The 16,991-nt window shown below is 31.1% G+C and overlaps 2 protein-coding genes across 4 annotated transcripts in view; both read right to left on the reverse strand.

Moving 5' to 3' along the window:
• Positions 1 to 625: 625 nt before the first annotated feature.
• Positions 626 to 1,516, reverse strand: LOC115713602 (uncharacterized). The gene has a single exon (XM_061118365.1). It carries the CDS (start codon positions 1,514 to 1,516, stop codon positions 626 to 628), a length of 891 nt encoding a protein of 296 aa, XP_060974348.1.
• Positions 1,517 to 3,589: 2,073 nt separating this feature from the next.
• Positions 3,590 to 16,991, reverse strand: part of LOC115694757 (disease resistance protein At4g27190-like) — a 43,222-nt gene continuing 29,820 nt past the window's right edge. For 2 of the 3 annotated variants that reach the window (XM_061117844.1, XM_030621847.2), the window contains exons 3-10: positions 10,214 to 13,016; positions 7,259 to 7,738; positions 6,377 to 6,748; positions 5,469 to 5,945; positions 4,354 to 5,331; positions 4,144 to 4,193; positions 3,962 to 4,032; positions 3,590 to 3,867 (exon numbers count right to left, since the gene is read on the reverse strand). In XM_061117844.1, coding sequence (XP_060973827.1) covers positions 4,357 to 5,331; positions 5,469 to 5,945; positions 6,377 to 6,748; positions 7,259 to 7,738; positions 10,214 to 13,012 — 5,103 coding nt within the window. In that variant the 5' untranslated portion in view covers positions 13,013 to 13,016 and the 3' untranslated portion in view covers positions 3,590 to 3,867; positions 3,962 to 4,032; positions 4,144 to 4,193; positions 4,354 to 4,356. The remainder of the gene's footprint in view (positions 3,868 to 3,961; positions 4,033 to 4,143; positions 4,194 to 4,353; positions 5,332 to 5,468; positions 5,946 to 6,376; positions 6,749 to 7,258; positions 7,739 to 10,213; positions 13,017 to 16,991) is intronic. The other variant, XM_030621848.2, reaches the window with a different exon arrangement.

The raw sequence follows: 16,991 nt of genomic DNA on the forward strand, positions 1-16,991 counted from the left end.
TTTAGTAACTGATTTATGTGGTGTCTTAGTTATTTTTGCTTGACTACAAAAGATACATTTTTCAAAACCCTTTTCTGACATTTTCGGGATTAAGCCAATATTACTCATATTCTTAATGATACGTTTATTAACATGACAAAGTCTAGAATGCCAAACATTAAAATCACACAGCATGTAAGCAGAAGAAGATACTTTATTAAATTCAACATTTAATTTAAACATTCCATCAGTAGCATAACCCTTCCCCACAAAAGTACCATTCTTAGTGATGGTGTACAAATCAGCCCCAATTGTTTGAGTAAACCCAACCTTATTAAGCTAAAAACCAGAAACTAGATTCTTTCTCATCTCGGGAGTGTGCATTACATCTTTCAGCAATAAGGTCCTTCCCGAGGTAAACTTTAGCTCCACGTTTCCAGTTCCAGCAACAATAGTGGTGTGGGAATCTCCCAACAACACTTTCTTGTCATCAGCAGCAGTGTATGTCTTAAACATAGCACGATCATAGCAGACATGGAGAGAGGCGCCAGTGTCTACCCACCATCCTTCTAATCCACCAATCATATTGATCTCAGAGATCATAGCTGTAAAAGCTTCTTCAGTCAAGTTAGCCTGCGGAGTAGAGCTAGGCTTGCTTGTTACAGTTGTAACACAAAAACTGTGCGGGGTCATTCTGTTTATGTGGAGGTTGCTGCCTTCCGTGTTGGTTCCTATTATGGTTCCAACTCTGATTATTGTTACGAGGAGGGTTGTTGCGGTTAGAATTAGAATTCGAGTTGCAGTTCTGATTCTTAAAATTTTTGCCATTAGGCTTCAGAACCGCTGGTGTGGATTTCTTAGTGTTGTTGTTTGAAACAACAAGCACTTCATCTTTCTGGTCTTGTTTTCTTGCTTCCTCCTCTATACGAAGGCGGGTGATCAAACTTTCTAAGGAAAATTCCTTAGTCTTATGCCTGAGAGTACTTTTGAAATCTTTCCAGGAAGGGGGTAACTTATCAATTAATACAGCAACTTGAAACTGTTCATCTAAAGTCATACCTTCTGAGATGATCTCATGTGCAATTTTCTGAAGCTCGTGAGATTGGGCTTCCACAGGTTTGTCGTCCCCCATTTGATACTTGAGGTAGCGATTCACAGCGTACTTTTTAGTTCCAGCTTCTTCAGTATCGTATTTCTTTTGCAGATCATCCCATATTTCGTTAGCCGATTTATCTGAATTATAATAGTCATACAGATTGTCAGATAAACCGTTAAAAATAAAATTCTTACAGAGGAAGTCGTTTTCGATCCAGGAGTCCAAATCCTTCTGTTGCTTCTCGCGTTCAGCCTCTTTGTCCTTGTCGGTAGAAGCTTCAGAGACGAATGGCTTCAGAGTAGTGAGAACGAAAGCAACTTTCTTCATCGTCAGGTAGAACAACATCTTCTGTTTCCATCGCTTAAAATGTAATCCCTCAAAACGGAAAGGCTTGTTAATATCATTAGAAGCAGAACCAGAAAATTCATCGGTAGCAGCCATAGCAGAACTGAACGTCTCAAAATTGTTATTCCAAAATTAAAAGTAATGAAATTGGAACGAATTACCGATAGAATAATCTGGCTGAGTCGCGGACAATGTCGCTCTCTTGAAGACGTTTCGCGGCTCTGCTCGAAGTGTGCACGACAGTCTAGCAACCACGGCGTCCCCAGGATAAAACAGCCTCTGTATAAGTACGATACGTTCTGCACCGAACTGTATCGCTCTATAACACCCTATTGTTTGCTCTCAGAAAAATCGTAAAGAAAGAAAAGATTTTTTTTTTAATGTTGAAAAGATATCTTCTTACGTTGTTATGATACGACTTATATAGAAGTCGATCCAAGAAAAAACGGTAAGAAAACGGTAATGTTATCGTTCGTGGGAGGAGTGGATCGTGGGAAGAAAAGGCGGATCATTGACTGATCGCGTTTTACCTCTTCTGATCACGTGTTAAAATTAATTAATAAATAAATAAATAAAAAATAATTCTTTATTTAATTAAATAATTTTTCTTTAAAAAATAACCGCTCGCCAACCTGGCTCGGTCGGACGGCGGCGGCGCGCGCGCGGGTTGTGGTGGTCCAGTGTGTGAGTCCTCACCCATGCGCGCAAAGCTGGATACCCCTTGGGGCCCAAACCCATATCTCAAACTTGCACTAGATATACACTTCAAATGTAGTGTTTCTATCCCATGTGGGACTCCTACTCACACACTTCACTTTTCTATTTTTTACATAATTTCATACAAAGTTCCAACAGGTTATATTTGAAATAACTGAAAACTTAGGAAGATCGGATTGAAAAGTTTATAGTAATGAGTACTCTTGCAACATTTTCTAGAATGGAAATCGAACAAATATATATGAATTAGAGAAAAGAAAAAATCCATTGCAAAAAGAGAGATAAAGCAAAAACACACCACAAAAATATAGACCTTTGGAGAGTCTAATATATACAAAAAAAAAAATAATTTACTTTTAGTCACAAATTTTAGTAAAAAAATTGTGACTGATTATAAATTATCATTTTTATGTTGTGAAAGATTCGTGACTAAATGTATTAGTCACAAAAATTACAGTTGTGACTAAATATATTATGACTAAAATTTAATTAGTTATAATTTGTATCTAAATACTATATTTTAGTCAGAAGTAATTTTTTGTTGTAGCTAAAAGTACTCACATTTAGTCAAAAAAAATTATATTGTGTGTGAAAGATTGTCCTAAAGATAAGGGGATTTTTTTTAGTGTATGAAAGAAATAGAATTAATAATGCTGGCTTTTAGGGCCAGTTTGGCATAGCTGTGCCGTGGGAAAAAGCAACTGTAACTGTGCTGTGAGAAAAAATAGTTGTAGCAGAACTGTGGAAAAAAGCTAAGCTGAGTGTTTGGTAAATTATAAATTTTAAAGTACTGTGAGTTGTTAAGATCTAATATAATGATAATGATAATGTTATACTCTAGTTTATTATAATCACAAATATGTTAAAATCTATTTTATGTAATATTTTATTTTTTATATATATTTTTAATGTTTTTTCAAATATAAATTTATATACATTTGATAAAAATAATTTATATTATATTTTATCTTAAAAAAATAAAAACTCAAGTATATAAGAAAAATTATAGGTTGTTGTTTGTTAATATTAAAATAAAATATAAATTATTTTTTTTTTTTAAAAAAATAAGAGATTTAATAATTATTTATTTTATTATTATTAGTTTATTTTAAATTTTTTATTTTTTAATATATAATAAATAAGTAAATATGGTTTTAGTACAAACAAAAATTATTATAGCCTTTTAATCAAAACTGTTTTTCTAAAAGTTGGGTTAGAACATCTTTAGCTTTTAGCTGTAGCTTATTCAAAAATTCTTTAAAAAAACTATTTTTTTTCACTGCTTACCAAACACATTTTTATCACAACTTTTTCAAAAAAACAGCTTGTAACTTTTCCAAAAACTGTGACAAACGGGCCATTAGAGACCTATAATGCTTTTCTTTTTTTATATATATAATAAAGCTCATCTATTTATTTATTCATTTCAAAACTAAGAAAAAGTAGAAAGGCTTGGTTGGTAGAGAAGGAATCAAGCCTCAAACAAATATTATATTATACTATAAGGAGTAATATTAATTAAGATGATGATTTAGAAGATTCCTTCCTATTAAATTAAGTAGAATTGTATTTAATTAGGAAAAGATCAAACAAAAAGGCTTTAAACAAACTGAAATGTGTTATTTATATAGGACACTTAACAAGAGAACACAAATGTTTACTATTAAATCTCATCTCCATCCATTTATTTGATCAATTTACTTCTCCCTTTTTGATCCACAAATCTTCTTCTGCCCAAAAACAAGCAAACCAAAACCATTTAATTTTCAACTCTAATTCTAAACAAACAAAGAAACCAATAAATGTTAAATGAAAATTTATTACCATTTCAGAATCAATACTATAATACTCTTCATCATCAAGCCTTGGCAGTGTTCACCGTTACCATCATCATCCTATATATATACTCAATTATTAAACAAATTAATGACATATATATGTTAACAATATTAATTAAAAGATGAAGAACAGTAAAAGGTAAAAAATAAATAAATGCATGAAGTTACCCATTGCATCCAACTTAGCCTTGGCCTTGGCAGTGTTCATCATTATTATCCTATAAATATGTATTCAATTATTAAACAAATGATTCAGGTTACCGTTTGATGAGCATATATATATATAATATTAAACAAATTAATAACATATATTAATAATATTCCTTAGAAGATTAAGAACAGAAAAAGGTTAAAAAATAAATAAATGAATGAAGTTACCTTTTAATGAGCCAAATTATTGTTGTCGTAATCCCAATCGGAATTATTATTTTTATTGTTATCTTCCCTGAAAAGTTTTGCCAAGGTTGCATTAACATCATCTCTTTCCACATCAATTGTTTCTCCTTCAACCCGAATTGTCTTCAATAATGATGCAGAGGGGTCTACGATCCCATCTGAAAACCTCCTCATCTCAGGACACCTCCAGATCGATAATTGTTCTAAATTTGGGATACTCATGGTAACTTTATTTCCTGAGTAGAAAAAGCTTTGGAGACTGGGCAAATTCGTTAGCCATAGTTCCTTCAAATTCCGGAAAACAATTCGGGGGTTTTCTTCTTCTTCCTCTTCTTCATTACCATTATGATTAATAATAATCTCCTTCATTTCATCACAATCTCTTATTTCCATTCGTTGCAATTGTACAAGAGTGGTTGCTGTTGAGGAAGACAATAAATACCTCAGCCCATGGCATGTTGATACTTCTAGAGTTTCCAAGTTGGGGAAACACATAAAGGAGGGTGCAAAGCTCTGTAATCTCCTACATCCCATAACTTCAATTTCTTTTAAATTTGGAAATAAGAGAAGAATAGTAGTATTACTATGTGATGATGGTTCCACCCCAAACACATGATCAAGCATATCAGCATCTGTAATCCATAGTTTCTCCAAAGAAGAAGTAGAAGGTGTAGATGTAAGATGAGTAGTAGTAGCATTGGTAGTGTTGTTGGTGGTCAATTCATCATCACTACTCATATTCACAAAGGAGCCCCACAATATAAGTGTACGAATTGTATGATATTTGTATAAGAATAACTTCAAATTTGGTACACCAATTGGTTCATCAGGAGATGTGCAGGTCAAGTGAAGTGTATCAAGGTTGGGAAACAATACTATTGAATTACTACTCATCTCAAATATCTCCTTAATTACTTCACTCCAATCAGTCTTTAATGTCTTTAGCATGGGGACAATTACCTACAAAAGAAGATTAGAAGTAGCATATTAAACATCTAGTATTAATTAATGATTTAAATGTGCAAAAATGAATTTATCTTTTTTATGAAACTGAAAGTACAATACCAATTAAGCATCATATATATAAATGATAGTACCTTATTATTGTGTTTGAAGAGAATTTGTTTATTAGGAGCAGACACCATCCTATCCATTTCTTCACCAATAACATTATTATCAGTAGTATTAATAGTACATGATGATGATGTCCTTTTAACACCCATAAATAATTCCTTCAGTTTAGGACAATCCATGATTTCCAATTCAAGCAACAATGGACATTCAATGCAATAATCTCCTAATTCACAAAACCTTATAAAGTTTGGAAGACTACAAAGCTCAAGACATCTAAGATTTTGAAATGGTATTATTGCTTTAGTATTGGTGCCACCTGATGATGATGATGAATATTCCTTATCATGATCACTCATAACTATTACCTCTTCCATCTTCTCACATTCAGATATACTTAATTTCTCAAGTTGTACAAGACTTCGAGGCATGGCAGATGATAACAGAGACTTCAAATTGTCACAATTCGAAACATACAACACTTTTAAGTTGGGAAATGAAGTCTGAAACATAAGAGAATGCTAATTATTATTACTCACTTATTTCACATTTAGAATAACCAATGAAATCAACCAAATATGTCTTAATTACTTTTGAGATGAATCATTCATTATTCACTACTCTTCCCACTATTACAACTATTTCAATTTATACACACTAGTGGATTATATATAAATGATATTCTATATATGATGATTGGGCTTCTAGATTTAAACATGAAAAAAGAACAACAGTACTGCCATATATATACACAATAGTAGTTATTTTTTTTGAACATATATACAGAATAGTTAAAACATCACGTGTATGTGTATTATTTCGGTTCACTATATATGCATTGTCATTTTTGAATATAAAGTTTCAGTTAAAACTATTATAAAAGAAATAATATACACTCAACTAATTATATATATATATAAATTAGAGTTATTACCTTTTCAGCACTACAAAATGTTTGGAGGGATGAAAGGCGATCAAGCTCTACAGATTCTAATTTAGGGAACAAATCAATCCTTTTCATCTGATTATGATGAGTAGTTTCTTCTTCTCCAGGTTGATCCACTACTCTTATTATGTCTTCCATTCCCTCACAATATTTGACTTCTATACTCTTTAAGTTTACAAACTTTTGAGCAAGAGAGAAAGAGAATACATACTTTAAATTATGGCACATTTCCACTTTTAAGGTTGTTAAGTTTTGCATGTAAGAACTTGATGATGATGATGATAGCATAAGTTGGTCTGGCCATAACTTTTCTATGTTGGTTCCCATCATAGTCAAATCCTCCAATTTAGGAAAACAAACCTGCAAATATATGAATTGTAATAATTGAATAAATAAATCTACTCATCAATTACCTATCAACAAAAGCTATATTATACAAATTAATATATTAAAAATTACAGAGTTTTCTTCATCCAAAATGGAGTCTTGCTCCTACACAATAGCTCACTTGAAGACGCTGTGTGTGTAAAATTAATAATAATTGTGAAATTCGTAAATATATAATTAATTCTATAAATAATTAATAACATCATATGATGAAAGAAAAGTAAGACATTGGTTGATTTCACGATTTCATTGGTTATTCTATATGATGATTGGGCTCTTGGATTTAAACACAATATAATAACATCACTGGTGTATATTGTGTATTGTGTATTATTCCAGTTCACTATGTAAAGGTTTCCATTGTCATTAACCAGCTCTAAAATATCTTTACCATTGTAATTTTTGTATATAAAAATTCAGTAAAAAGTATTATAAAAGAAATAATAATATACACAACTTATAGGTATAAATTAGAAATATTACCTTTTCAGAATAAAAGGGTTGTGTGGGACAGCTAACGAATGCCTTCATTCCTGGACATTTTTCTATTATTAGCTTTGACAAGAGTGGAAATACCATACACGATGATGAATCTGTTGCACTACAAAATCTTTGGAGGGATGAAAGGCCATCAAGCTGAAGAAATTCTAATTTAGGGAACAAATCAATCCTTTCCATCTGATTATGATGAGTAGTTTCTTCTTCTCCAGGTTGATCCACTACTCTTATTATGTCTTCCATTCCCTTACAACTTGCGACTCGTATACTCTGTAAGTTTACAAACTTTTGAGCAACAGAGAAAGAGAATAGATACTTCAAATTATCGCACCTTTCCAATTCTAAGGTTGTTAAGTTTTGCATGTAAGAACTTGATGATGATGATGATACCATAAGTTGGTCTGGCCATAAATTTTCTATGTTGGTTCCCATCATAGTCAAATACTCCAATTTAGGAATAGCAACCTGCAAATATATTAATTAATTTGTAATAATTGAATAAAAAGAGTATATAGAAGATGACAATAATAAATCTACCCGTACACAACTTAATTAGCAGTTTGAGTTTTATGTAAAGGCTGCTTAATTTTAATATGAGAATTAGCAGATAATTATGGCTTAATTATGAAATTAGATTATTAATTATGATTTATGAATTTATGGGGATTTATTTGAATTCAGAGTGTATTACTTATGCTATACATGAAATTTCATATTTTTCATGTTTTGTGCTCGACAATAATGGAACGCAACGTTTGACCAATAGTATCACATTTTAGTATTTTAGTAATAGTGGGGCGACTTAGTTAGACGTTGGGAATGTCGGGATTATTCAAGGGTTAGAAATGATCGAAATACCTCTAGGTGGAAATTATATCTTTTGGTGTGTGCATGGGCAAAATTTTTTCCATTTAGTTATTTTGTCCTTTAGTGATTACATTAGAATTAGTTTATAGGCTAATTTTATTAGGTTTATGTTAGATAATTAGAGATTTATCTCATTTTTACAAGAAATCAAGAAAATACATTAAACTTCTCTCTCTTCTCTCGAGCCTTCAAGAAACCAGCAAGGGTTTGCATTTCTTCAGCTTAATGTTGAGTAATTTAACAAATTTAGGGTGTATCCAACTCAAGGTAAAATTCCTAGCACCTTCCTCTTTGTTTCTCTTAAGTTCTAGTTAAGTTCTTATGCATATTTTTGCAATTAGGGTTCTGTGTTGTTGATTAGTGTTTGATGATGCTTTCTGAAGTTAAATTAAGGTTATTTATGTTGATTTGAGCTAGGTTTGTGGACTGTTGTGATGATTGACCAAGGTTTGAGTTTAAGAACTCAAGCTTTGCTCTTTCATGGAGTTTTTGGTTTCAGGGTTGATGTTGTGATATTTTATACACGCAAGTGCACGTATCGTTTACAAGTAATAGACTCACCAAGAGTGAGGTTGATCCCACGAGGATCATAGTTAAGTATGTTAAAATTAAATTTTACTTCTATTTGGTTAAATAAAAATCAAGAATAGGTTAAAACTAGAAAATAATAAAAAAACAGTGAAAGGAGAAACAATTTAAGGAAACTAACAGTTAATAAAAACTAGAGTTTCGATTTCAATTGTATCTATTGAATATGGCTTAATATGATTATCTTCCTATTATCAATTTCTATGCAATAGCAGGTTTAGTAAGGTAATTTATAGTCTTCTCAGATATATAAATCTTAATCACATGCAAATTAACTTTCTACTCACGTGATAAATTTAACATGCAACAAGCATTAAACACAGAAACACTATAAGCTATCTAAACCATACAAAAACTCTCGTCTTATATCAAAACTCAGTTCTATTTCACTATAGCATAATCGACACTCACTTCTCAGATCTCGCATCAAAATCATAAAACAGTTAATTGATGGCCATGAACATGTTTAATTTCGATATAGGACAAGAGTACTCATATGGTTTAGATAGCTTATAGAGTTTATGTGTTTAATGCCTGTTACATGTTTAATTTATCACGAGAGTAGATAATTTACATGTAATTGAGATTTATATATATGAGAAGACTATAAATTACCTTAGTAAACCTGCTATTGCATAAAAATTGATAATAGGAAGATAATCATATTAGGCCATAATTAATAGAAATAATTAAAATCGAAGCCCTAATTTTTATTAACTGTTAATTTCCTTTAATTATTTGCTTCTTAGTAGTTTTCTTATATTATTTTTTAATAAGTTAGTCAACGACCCTTAGATAAAGAAAAATTTAACTATTTTTTTTTTTTTATTTTAAATTCTTTAATTTTTTTAATCTCAAATATTTTATTTTGATAATTTTGAAATATGTTTAATTACTTTTTTTTTACATTTAAAAAATTCTTTTTATAGATATTATTAAAAATAAATAAAAATACATGTATCTATATATATATATAAATATATATTATTTATAGAAAAGTAAGACAATTAAAATAAAATATATGAAACTAAGACAGAGAATAAATTTAAAATACAAATTAAATTAACTAAAGACAATAAAGTCACAATTATTTAAGGGCTTTTTTCATAAATGTACAACAAAAACAACATAATTACAAAAAATATGCAAAAAAAAAAATTATTTTAAAAACTTATACATTTTGAAAACATATTACATGAAATCATACATTTTAATCATTAAATAATATAAATCATTAATGATTAAACTAATTACCATAAATAGATATTTAATTAATGTTTATAATATTATTTAATAATATCTTTTCTATTGATTCCATTAAACTGCTATATATATATATTGTTTGTATATATTTTCATGGAAAGGAAAAAAATGTTCAAAATGGCATTAATAGTAGGGTAAGTGATATATAAACAATTGGGTTATCAGTACTATAAAAACAAGTGTACTACCAAATATATATAAAGAGATGAATTAATGTTGTACCGTTTCACTGAATAAAGGCTTCGAATGATCTGACTCCCAAACTGCCCTGTGGTTGGAGCAATAGAATTGGACCAACTTTGGTAAATACTCTAAATGCAAGGAACGTAATTGCAAAGAAGAAGAGTGATCATCATCACCATCAATGTTATGGCCAACTTCATCACCATCTTCTCTCACTATGATCTCTTCTATCATCTCACATTCTTCTACTGTAATCTGATGAAGTAGTTTGGCCACACTCAAAGGGAACAAATTCTTTAATCTACCACAATTACTCACTACCACCGTTCTCAATTCATTGAATGAGCCTCTTGGGAGTTTATTGCCACGACATATGCTTTCCAAGCTTCTTAATTGTTGGAGTATGAGTGACTCCAAACGTGGAAGAAAGGCTACGTCGGTCGAATTAATGATACATTGAACCCCATCATTATTATGAAATCTCATATACTTCAATCTAGGAAAACCTTGATTAACCAAAGATGGAGAAACATTGTTCACAGACATTGATCCTGTTAATGACAAACATTCGGACCTTCTCATCAACGATATCAGTTCACGTGCACACACTTGATCCAATTCAGAGAGGCATAGGCTCAACCACTTGTTTGAAACTACATCAAAGGAAAAGAAGGAGAAATATTCAACTCCAATAGATATATGGTATCTCTCCAATTTTTCAGAAAACAAACCCTGTGGCAAAACATGTTCACTTGGTACACATAAACTTAAAGCTGTCAGTTGTTGCAAACTCTTTATCTCCATAAGACTGGCATTTCTTATTCCGCCTTCTTCATTAATAATCTCATCCCATCCTTCAAATTCACGAGGAAGATAGAGCTCTTCCATTTCTTTCAAATTTGAAATGACTTTTGCCTCGATCACTCTTAAATCCGTACATTTTCGTAGATCTAGCACTTGCAAACGCTTCAATGCTCCTATTTCTTTTGGCAACCGCTCAATGTAAGAAGACCTGGACAGATCAAGAGCTTTTAAATTCGTTAACTGACCAATCACTGCTATGTCTTCTAGAGAAGAACCACGCAGACATAATGTTCGGAGATTTTGAAGAGAAGCAAAAGACGAAGGTAATGATCTCAGGCGTGTACCATTCATAATCAAAACTTTAAGCAGGCCAGTTTGCTTAAAAAATTCATCTGGAATAGATTCCAAAGTAGGCGCACTGGATAGAAGAAGCAATTCTAAACTAGGACATTCCAATTCTGGAGGAAGATTATCAAAATCATCATAATCAACAAAGGAAATTGCTTTAAAAGCTTTAGTACTTTCATCTTCACACATAGCAATGTTTTTCATCATCCTATGCCCATGGTCTTCCTTCGCAATGTGTATGCAAACGTCTCGAATGACATCGTGCATCTTCACTTTATCAGTCTTAGTTGCATCCAACAAAAGACAATGAGATTTCAATTTAACAACCAACAAATTCACCCTGTTTCTTGCATCTTCCACTGTCTCGATGTCTTGAAGCAAGCGCCAACCCATGCTGTATCTTGTCAAGTCTTCCACTTGTATTTCTTCATCTTCCTTGTGTAAAGCACAAAGCAATAACAATAGTTTGGCCTCTTCCTCCTGACTTCCTAGAAAATCGTAACTCAACTTAATGCTGGAGTAGACTTTTTTTTCCACATAATTTGAACTCTCTAGTCGTCGGAATGCATCCTTCCATATGGCCTCCTCTTTTTTGTTTTTCAAAGCATGTGCCACTGTTGCAATGGCAATTGGCAGGCCTCCACATTCATGAACAATCTTAAGTGCCAAATCTTTAATGTAATCTGCTTCAATGTCTCCGATGATGCTCTTAAACAAATCGATGGCTTCACTCGACTGTAAAGCTCCAATTAAGAACACATTACTCTCAGCCACACCCATGAAGTTGCGTAAAACTTGTTGATCTCTAGAGGTTATTAGCATCCTGCACTCTTCCTGGATTCCAATAGCTTCTAGATCAAGTTCATTCCAAATATCGTCAAGGATTAATAGAATCTTGCTTTCGTCTTGCTTCAATCGCATTCGAAGAAGTTCTGCTCTCTTGCCCGTACTGTCTTTCTCTTCCAACTTCAAACCAAGCTTTTCGGCAATATGTTGTTGAATCTCTTTTATATTTGGTGTTTGAGAAACAGTTGTCATGACCACCTTACTAAACAACTTCTCTTCCTGAGCTAGTCTAGCAATTTCTTTGGCAAGCATAGTCTTGCCAATTCCACCCATTCCATGCAACCCTATCCTCTTATTACCATCTCTCACAGCTGCCAATATGCTCTTCATAATTTCCCCCCTTGAATAAAAACTCTCGTACCCTTTCGTTGGTGTTGCAGAGGAATCTTCTGGTCGACGAGGAAACGAAATCGATTTGGAATCAAATTCTTTATTCTTGGAGAGCAGTTCACGTACGTTGATTGACATCTTGTTTGCTTTCCTACTGAGTTGGTGTCGGGTCACCAAATGATGAGGGGATCCACAAGAGCACAAGGCCTTTGCATGAGTTTCGGCGTTAAGAAAAGTGGTGGCCTCTCCAGAGATTTGTTCAGCGTTCTTCTGCCATGTTTGGACATCAGCCTCGATTTCATGACAGTTATTCAGGGCTTCATTGACACGGCGTTCCATTCTTTGTGTGGCATTGTTCAAATCTTCCAATTGAGTCCGGAGTTCACTTACGTTGGTTGTGTAGCGAAACAGATAACCCAACTGCCGTCCCACTGGTGCAACTGTATACTCACCTATTTTTCCCAGAATTGCAGATGCAACTCCAACAGCAATTTCACCAATGCAAGCCATTGTCCTATATTATAAAAATGATAACATAAGATTAGTTAATTAATCAACCAAATTCAAATACAAACATGGAAGATGCAAATAAGAGCATTTAATTAAGGACAGACACAGAATATATTAATGACTGAAATATTGCAAATCAACAAGTACGAATTTATTAACTATTTATTAAATATTTAATTAACAATACATAACAATAGTTAGTTTTTTGATTGTAAGATGCAATTTTTTTGGAACATGTAATGTAAGAAACATTCAGGGTACGTTTGCTAATAATTTTTTAATTAGTTTTTTATTTTTTTAATTAAAAAAATAAAAATATTTTCTAAAAACATATTATATAATACTATTTTTACTTTTTTAATTTTTTAATTAAGAATCAAATGTTAGAAATTTATTGGGGGTCATAATTATATATATATATATAAAATGTGTGTTGGGTCATCAAATAAATAAGTCAAATTTATGTGGTCTATTTTGTAATAAAGTTTATGACTTAAGGGCATAATTGTCACGATTTTAATGTTGGATACCATAAAGACAATTTCTAATTTGATGAGAGACCAAATTTCTAATTTGATTGTCATGATTTTAATGTTGGATACATCAATGTTTCAATCTAGAGTTGCATAAGTTATCGAAAGCCAAGTGATGCTGAAAGAAACATTTATATGGGAGATGACAAGTCCAAAAATATGGAAGCAATAAGCGCCAGTTTGGCACAGCTTTGCTGTGGGAAAAAGCAGCTGCAGCTGTACTGTGAGAAAAAGCAGCTGTAGCAAAACGGTAGAAAAAACTGAACTAAGTATCTGGTAAATTATAAATTTCAAAGTACTGTGAGTTGTTAATATATATTATAATGATAATGTTATAATCTAATTTATTATAATCACAAATATGTAAAAATTTATTTTTATATAATATTTTATTTTTCTATATATTTTTAATTTTTTTTTTCAAAATATAAATTTATATGCATTCGATGAAAATAATTTATAACATTTTTATATTATGTTTTATCAAATGTAAAAAAAATTAGAAACTTAAGTATATAATAAAATTTTAGATTGATGTTGTTTGTTAATTTTAAAATAAAATATAATTTTTTTTTGAAAAAAATAAGAAATTTAATAATTATTTATTTTAAATATTCATATATTTTTAAATATATAATTAATAAGTAAATATGGTTTTAGTAATTTTTTTTTATTATAGTCTTTTAATCAAAACATTTTTTTTTCAAAAGTTGGGTTATAGCAGCTTTAGCTAGGGGTGTACATCAAACCGCTCAAACCGCCCGCACCGCAAAAAAAAAATGCGGTTTGAAATTCTTCGCGGTGCGGTTTGGTTTGCGGTTTTGAATTATTAAACAGCGATTCAAACCGCACCGCATCTTTTAAAATTTCAATTTTTATATTTATTTTATTAAGCCCATACATATGAGCCCAACCCAAGCATATAAATCTTAGGGCAAAATCCATAACTCTTCACAAACCCTCTCTTCTTAACAACAAACTCAAGTCCATACATGTGTATTAAAATTTGGAGTTGGAAGTTTGTGTTTGTTTTATTTTTAATCTATTGATGTAAGTATGTTAGTTGTACATTTATATTGTTGTTGGAACTTAATTAGTTTCAAGTTTGTTATTTTGATTTAGGTGTGTTGTTGAAACTTTAAAAAGATTATTGACTTATTGTTGTTGTTATAACTTTTATTAGTCTCAAGTTTGTTGTATTTTCTCAAGTGTTTTGGAATAATTATATTAATGATAGTTTAATTATTTTATGATGATTTCAAAAAAAAAAATTGTGATAGTTCAAACCGCATAAAACGCAAAAACCGCACCGCACCGCATCATTTTTGTGGTGCGGTTTTTGCGGTTTTTTAGTATCGCGGTGCGGGTGCGGTTTGGAAAATTGGAAAAACTGCATGTGCGGGTTGGTTTGAAAAATTAGTTAAAAACCGCACCACCCGCACTGCGAACACCCCTAGCTTTAGCCTTTAGCTGTAGCTTCTCCGAAAATTCTTCAAAAAACTGTTTTTTGACTGCTTACCAAACACATTTTTATCACAGTTTTTTCAAAAAGCAGCTTTTAGCTTTTCCAAATAAAGCTATACCAAACGGGCCCTAAGGCATATTAGGTTGTTGTTATGCACTAGTTACTATTTGGACTTAATAGATAGTTTTGTTGTACCGTCATTTAGATAAAATTTAATTTCTATTTCTTATTTGGACAAATTGGGTTATTGTTGTTCATTTAGAAACAACTACTTTAGTTTATCTATTAATTCAAATATTGTTGGAACTAATTGTTGGGTTTTATGCCCTAAATAAAACTCTTTACAATCTGATTAGTTATCGATAAAAGAAATTTAAAGTGATTGATGTTTGCATGAATTTTACATGCTAATGGTTTAATATGTTTAATATGTTTATTACATTCATACACACAAAATCAGTTAAATCCAGATCATATGTTTATTCACAATTACAGTATCGTCAACACAGTAAAATGTCATTGTGATCATATGAGTCAAAAGTTTTGGTCCCTGTTTCATCAATGTTATTGGATTTACACTAATGTGATAATCAGCGATGATGTATACTTACACTTGGAGTAAGTGTTATGTTCTTTCCAGGACATTAGTAAAGTATACTAGTTTCGAATGTATGGAGTATACATTGGACTGGACCGATATTGCAACTAAGTTAAGATATTACAAACTTACCGTTATACATATCTTTCCAAGTCAATATCAGTAGTTGATCTTAAGATTAAAAGAATCTAAATCCTGATATGCTTAGGTTCAACTCAGGAGTGTTATTCATGTTCTTTGATTTATTAGTTAAGCCTACTTTTGGGTCAGGGTGATATATTTTGGGAACATGATAGTATGATTCAGTGGGAGTGCTGAACATAAATATGAAATCTATAGCTTCTACTGGTGTATAGAAGTCAAGTGATGATTCCCTTCGAGCTTAGCAAATAGAAGTAAATGGATGAGCTCTTGTTTAACTGACTAATTATTAGATCACTAAACACTATTTACAGGTAGCTAAGTGTTTTAAGGGGCAAAATACATTGAGGGGTGAGAACGGTAAAGAAATCCCATCTCGATGTAGATCATCTATATAGAGGATCTTTAAATCACAATAAGATTATAACAATGGTTAAATGAGATAGTATATTGATATCGTGGAACATACAATATGTTGGGTTTTATGCCCTAAATAAAACTCTTTACAATCTGATTAGTTATCAATATAAGAAATTTGAAGTGATTGATGTTTGCATGAATTTTACATGCTAATGGTTTAATATGTTTGATATGTTTATTACATTCATACACACAAAATCAGTTAAATCCAGATCATATGTTTATTCACAATTACAGTATCGTTAAATCCAGATCATATTTCATTTATCTTTTCTAATTTTTTATTTAATTTTTATTTTTAAAATAACATTTAATTTTTAAAAGTAGTTAGCAAATTTTTGAAATGATATTTAGGTTGGTTGAAACCTAATTTTTCAAAATAGTAGGTTTAATTTTAAATATTTTTTTAAATAATCTCGAAATTTCAATTTTTTATTTTCGAAATAAATATTTATTTTTATTTATTTTTCGAAAATTAAATTAATTTTTTTTAATTATTTAATTATTTATTTTTCGAAATTATTTATTTAAAATTAAATAAATCCTACTTCCAACTATCCAGCTAACCTTGTTGCAGGAGTATGTGGTTTTAACTTGTGTGTAAGTTTTTCAAAACCTATTATTACTTGATTGCAAATAGACATGGTTACTTTTTGCCAGATCTAATGATCTGATGGCTCCCTTGGTCAAGATAATAATTTGTAACAGGTAAATTTTACAATCTTCTTTCATCTGTGTATGACCTAGCAACATGATAGGATCCATCCAAAGTGTACATGTGTGAGCCTATGTGTTTATTTTATTATATAGATGCATATAGGT

Source organism: Cannabis sativa, chromosome 6, assembly GCF_029168945.1.
Source record: "Cannabis sativa cultivar Pink pepper isolate KNU-18-1 chromosome 6, ASM2916894v1, whole genome shotgun sequence".
Classification (NCBI taxonomy): Eukaryota; Viridiplantae; Streptophyta; class Magnoliopsida; order Rosales; family Cannabaceae; genus Cannabis; species Cannabis sativa.